Source organism: Cylas formicarius, unplaced genomic scaffold (genome assembly GCF_029955315.1).
Source record: "Cylas formicarius isolate icCylForm1 unplaced genomic scaffold, icCylForm1.1 PGA_scaffold_4__25_contigs__length_36172078, whole genome shotgun sequence".
Taxonomy (NCBI): Eukaryota; Metazoa; Arthropoda; class Insecta; order Coleoptera; family Brentidae; genus Cylas; species Cylas formicarius.
In genome coordinates, this window is record NW_026844334.1 from 10,471,737 (window position 1) to 10,477,736 (window position 6,000).

At 33.7% G+C, this 6,000-nt stretch overlaps 1 protein-coding gene across 1 annotated transcript in view; it reads left to right on the plus strand.

Annotated features, from left to right (window-relative positions):
• Positions 1-5,341, plus strand: part of LOC132701171 (neurotrimin-like) — a 251,586-nt gene extending 246,245 nt beyond the window's left edge. The window contains exon 10 of the mRNA XM_060668895.1: positions 4,480-5,341. Within this exon, the coding sequence (XP_060524878.1) occupies positions 4,480-4,655 (176 nt within the window). The 3' untranslated portion in view covers positions 4,656-5,341. The remainder of the gene's footprint in view (positions 1-4,479) is intronic.
• The last annotated feature ends 659 nt before the right edge of the window (positions 5,342-6,000 follow it).

Sequence of the window (6,000 nt, forward strand, 5' to 3'; positions counted from 1 at the left end):
AATTTCCAGATGTCGATAAACGTTTTAACGCTGCGCGAAGTTGGCCACTAACCTGTTAAAATTCGGAAACACTGTGAAGTGAGATTTTAATTTTTCTTTTGTTATAAAACGCATAAGATCCAGTTTAGTAATTCTGCAAATTACTTTTAAGCTAATCTAAATAATGGCATCATATGGAAAACTTTTTTATTATCGACTTTAGCATAAGAATCTAATATTTATAAAAAGTGTAGAAGTAATGTAATTTGGCACACATGTACTATGGCATATAGCAAAAGGCATTATTTAGTGTACCACATTTTTGTAAAAATACACCAGTGGCGGGCGTACGTAATTATATTAATTATTATTAATTAATGCCTCTTAATACATAGTACATGAGCGCCAAATTTCATTAAAGTATCTAAAGTGGAATTACAGATATTAAAAAAATATATTTTATTTTTGAAAACTCTACCACATTCTATCTCAAAAGTTAAGATGTTTAGGACATATGTTCATATGAAGTTTTCTTTTTAAAATGGACCCAAAAATCTCCCCCGAATTATTGAGAGTCAATTAGAAAGCACCCTGTATAATTCATTGGAAAAATAAAGTAAGCATATTTTAAGAGATATGTATATGTATTTAAAAAAAATAGTATAGAATTTAGTTTGGCTTCGAAATGTGAGGGAAGTCCAAATAATTCTATATGAATAAATAATGAAAACAACATACAAAAGTACAAAAAAAAAGTACAAAGTACAAGAAGATACAAAAAAAAGTCCGTCTTTTCTCAAATCCATTTTAGACGCAAACAGAAGTGCATTGGTTTTCCGTAAATATCCGGTTCGTTTACATTTACCAGAATAACATAAATTATTAACAATTTCTTTGAGCTTTTCAACCTTATCGGCATAGTGGGTACAGCTACAATCAATTTTATTTTTTTAAGAAAAAATATTCCGCAAAATATGCAAGTTACAGGCTATGGCCTATTACAAATCCCCCCGACACCTCTGTTATTAATCTTTACTTTCAGATTTCGATAACCTCATTTTGTATGTCTATAGAAAACAGGGTTTGTGGTTTGTTTATGCATCTTTTTTTGGGAAGAGGTTCGTAACTACGCCACTCTTTAAAATATATACTGCGCTCCGCTCGTGCCAAATAATATTTAGGTATCACAATTGTTGCATAATATACGAGGGGGTACCCAAAAAAAACCGGACTCATTTTTTATAAAATCACAGAACGACCTTATCCCCTTCAAAATACTCTCCTTTACAACTAATACATTTGTACCAGTGGTGCTTCCACTGTTGGAAACATTCTTTATATTCATCTTTGGCTATAGCCGACAGCTCATCCCTCGTTTTTTTCTTGACCTCTTCAATGTTATCAAATCGCTGTCCTTTCATGTCCCTTTTCATACATGGAAATAAGAAGAAGTCACAAGGAGCGAGATCAGGCGAGTAAGGTGCATGGGGCAGAGGAACCATGCCATTTTTAGCCAAAAACTGCTTAACAGAAATGGCTGTGTGTTAAAATTTAAAAATTTAAATTCGCTGAACCGTGCTCCAAGACAAGCCACTAATCTTTGATAATTGTTCAATTGTCTGTTGACGGTCTGTGAGCACAAACTTTCGTATCTTTTCAATATTTTCGTCGATTCGAGCAGTTGATGGACGTCCAGAACGAGGTCGGTCATCAATTGACTCGTCGCCATTTTTGAAGGGAACAAACAACTGGTACACTTGAGTTTTTCCCATCACATCGTCTTTATTAGATGTTTTTAACCTTGAAATAGTTTTAGCAGCACTTTTACCGAGCAGAAAACAAAATTTCACAGCTGCACGTTGTTCTTTTAAACTTGCCATCAAAAAAAACGAAATAACAAAAAAACATGACACTGCAAGTGAACAAAGACGTTAAATTTAAAACGAAGGTGGCGTTGAACTCGTAATAAGTTGTACTATCCACAACCTAGCGGCAGAAAGGTATACTATACAAGCTCTGCGCGCGGCAATTCAATTCCGGTTTTTTATGAGTACCCCCTCGTACATAGTCACCTTCACATTTGATTTACTAGGTTTTACTGTGGCAAATTTACTAAATATGTGCAATATATAGTAATTCCAAATTTTCTTATATCCCCAAATAAAAAACACAAAACTAAAAAGGCAGTACTTCACTACGCCTCACTTCATCGAGCGCCCAAATGAAGCCCTAAAAAGTCTTCCTGTTTTCCTACGCAGCAGTTCGGAGACAAAGAAATTTCCTGGCTAGTGATGACTAGCGTAGATGTGACTAAAAATATGGTAATGCTCATGTAAATGGAATGGAAATGTTGACGAGATGCGAAGAAAATTAAATATGAAAACACGTCAAATTGAGTTCTCCTGGCCTGGCTCGATCGAGAGGAGCGTTTGTTTTGAAACAGATACTAGAACGTAAAGAAAAGCCAATTTGGCTTCTTTTTTGGACCGTGAAGGATGTTGTTTGAGTATATTTGCAAAAGTCTGTTCCCGCGAAAATTGTTAAGCCCATAAGCTCGAATCTGAACCCTTTTGGTACGAGTTGAATTCTGAAAACACCTGGTTTATTTTCAATTTCGTTCAGTTTTTAATTCAATTAAATATAAAAATGTAAAATCAACACCTAAATGTTACAACACACAAACAAATCTCAAGTATTTGTTGTAGTTTATAGCTTTAATTTGAAAATCATGTGTTATCCCTACCAAACTAACCAACATCTCTTTCTTCATGAGCTTTTACGTCTTTTTAATAAAATAAAAAATTATATTGGCGCTTTGACGTTGTATTGATTAATAAAAATTTTAAATAAGGAAAAAGTAAAAGCCTCGATTCTAACTCCTATTAAATTAATTAAAACTTGGGAACTTGGGTCCTCATACCTTCAAAATAACGGGTAATGTAATTTTAATATCATGTATACAAATCAGTGTATATATTATTAATATAATTGAAACCAACTTACAACATTATTAAAAAAATGGCCAATAAGTAATTCTAAAATAACCTTCCTCTAACCCCTAGTTTAACCAAAAATGTCTATTTTCTAAAACACAGAACCTGTTCCCAATAATTTGAACCACATCATGACAATTGTGAGAGTGGTTGGTTTCCCTTTTATTCTGTATTTAGTTTTGAATAGTTTAAAATGGCAATTGAAAGAGCTTTGAAAACATGCATGTATCATGTATATAGTTGAACTTGAACTTGAATTATTTTTCTAGTTTTTTTTATCTCACTTTTGAAAAGAAATATTCATAATGCATAACTATTAAAATTTAAGTGAAATGGTCCTATAAATACGGCAAAATAATATAGTTTGTAATGTTTAATTTAAAATGCCAATAATGGAAAATTATTTAATTAAAAACGTCATTAACGTTAATGTATGAAAAGTTATCTCATTAGAGACCTCTATCTAATTTTACCGTTATATTTCAGTTTGCACTTGCTTAGTCCATGTAAGATGGCCTTCTAAAAGCTTAATGCAAAAGTTTCTAGTATTAACTAACGCTTGACAAGTATATAATTTTTATGTATACATGGCGTTTAATTCTTTCTGATCAGCTACCAATTTTTTTATTTCAAATCTAACACATTAGGATCGGTGACCCGACGTTTGGTATACAAAAACATTTCTATTTTTCACAAATACAAAAACGGTCACAGCGATAGTGTTTTAAATATTTCCCAAATTCTATAAATGCTACATAAAAGAGTGACGTATTGCTACGTTTCGTGTGTAATGTTAGTAATCTCGTTTATGAGACAGCTGACAACCTGATGGTGATTACCTTAAACCCTTCTATTATATGTCGTCGAAATTATCTTTTAACTTATAACGTCGCAATGTAATACAAAAAATTGCGTTCTTAGACTAAGGCACCATAAACCTCAGTCCTTTATTTGAAAGGTATTAAAAATATTCTTTCTCTGTTTGGCATTTCGTTTACTTACAGTGATTTTGCGAAACGCTCGCTAGTGGCGATCTAAATCAATCTGCTCAAGTTAGCAGCTTACATAACGCGACTCCAAGTTTGACAAAATCCATTCAGTCATCTTGAACTATTCAAGAAAAATAAATCGAATTTATTACAGGTTTGAAATAGTATTTATCTTTAGCTATCAATAAAATACGATTATGTCTCATAAAACGTATTTTAAAATTCAGTACTGAGATTATGCATAATAGCGCCCTTTTTCTTAGGCATTTAGACATAACTTTGTTTCTCAATGTCTTTACAACACTAAGCCTTCGATACACCTCATTTCATTAGTTTCGTGATTCGATTTCGAAACTTTTGATTTGCGGATCAAAAACTTTTCTACAAATCTACAATAAGAAATAACCATTCGATACGAACCTGGCGGGAAAACACCTTAAGCTTGGAACTCGTTATTTACCGGTTGTTACGCGGCAAACTCAGGCTTCGTTCCAATCTAATCTCTATATTTTATACAGATTTGCGGCTCCGAAGCAGCCCGAGCGACGCTAGCGGCGAGCAACTCGAGAATATGGACGACGATTTTCTTTTCTCGTCGTCGTCGTCGTCGTCGAACTTACGTCAGCACGCCGTTCTGTTACGGATGTTTTTGCTGCTGATGGTGGTTGTTTTATCGCCGCATCTGCCGTGTTAATTGGGGAACTTCGGGACGAGTGCAGTGTGTAGTTTAACGCAGTTAGTGGTCGGGAGTGAGATTAAAACCTTTGTAAAGTGTAATATAAAGTTGATTCGGCGTAAGTGTGCGACGGACTGAAAATGTAAGTCGCGGGGCACATTAGAAACTGTTTATATTATTTTTACGACTTCTAAGATTATTGCTAAACTTGGGCTTCGGCTCCGATTATTTTTCCGACCAGTTTTGTTGATGTTTTTGCCTACAAGGGTAGGAAACAGCCTGTCATCCAGGATTCTACGCTCTAAGTTAAACAAAGATTTCTGATAGATTGAGGACTAAAAATCAGGTGTAACAACCATATAGCTATTAGATAAAATGGTAGTCCCGGGACTGTAAAAATTGATATTTTCGTAGAGAAACGAATGATTTTCCACACATGCACTAACCTGCAATTTTCTTTGTTTTTGCCACAAGATGGGAACTGAAGATATTTTGAGAAAATAGAGGCGTAAAAAGCTGCATCCAAACTTATTGACTACCTGTCAGCGGCCCTGTTGGTTGTTGAATGCCGCAACGTCATTGGTTAATGAAGTTCCTGTATTATCAGCATTATGTAGGGTCTCTAGATCATTAATACCTGTATAGTTCCAACAGACTTTTAGGACAAGCGCAGTGTTTTTATTTAAAATTTTGAATTTTGGGTTTCTATAAATCTAGCCTACTTGTTTTGGTTGTACGTTTGATATTAAGTGAGTTTGTTTCGTTTTTAGTTTTAGAGTTGTTTTAGTTTAGAGTGTTTAAAACTTTTTCTAATTCATTTCTTCATTCTATTCTTTGAATGTGAGTTTATTTGAAGAAATACTTAAAGACACACCTAGGTCGAAAAATAAAAATAATTTAACAAAACCCGTTTTGGTTTATAGCGAACTTTTGGTCTCTCCTACCGAAAAGACTTAAAAGATGAGTAAAAGGGCTGATTGGAACTTACATAAGTGGAATATTTTTAACACGCGAAGAGACAATGTCAGGCGCGCCATCTTTTTAATAAAAAACACCCGTATAGCTTCAATAGGCCTATTGCGCATATTTTTATATTTAAATGAAAACTTTTTAATTACCTTCTAAAATGCACTCCAGAATATTTTTCCTAAAAACAAAAATTTGCTTTGTAATTAATTCTAGAAAACTCGTTCGCACCCTTTAATTTCGACGTTACTCTATTGATTGTGACGTCACGAGGTACGTGGGACAAGCAACGCATTGTCACCTTACATTCTATATTGCTTGGCCTATGGTTTGTGTTTGATTTTATTCTTCGAGGTTTGAATTTAATAGATATTTATGTAATATAATATTTTTTCTA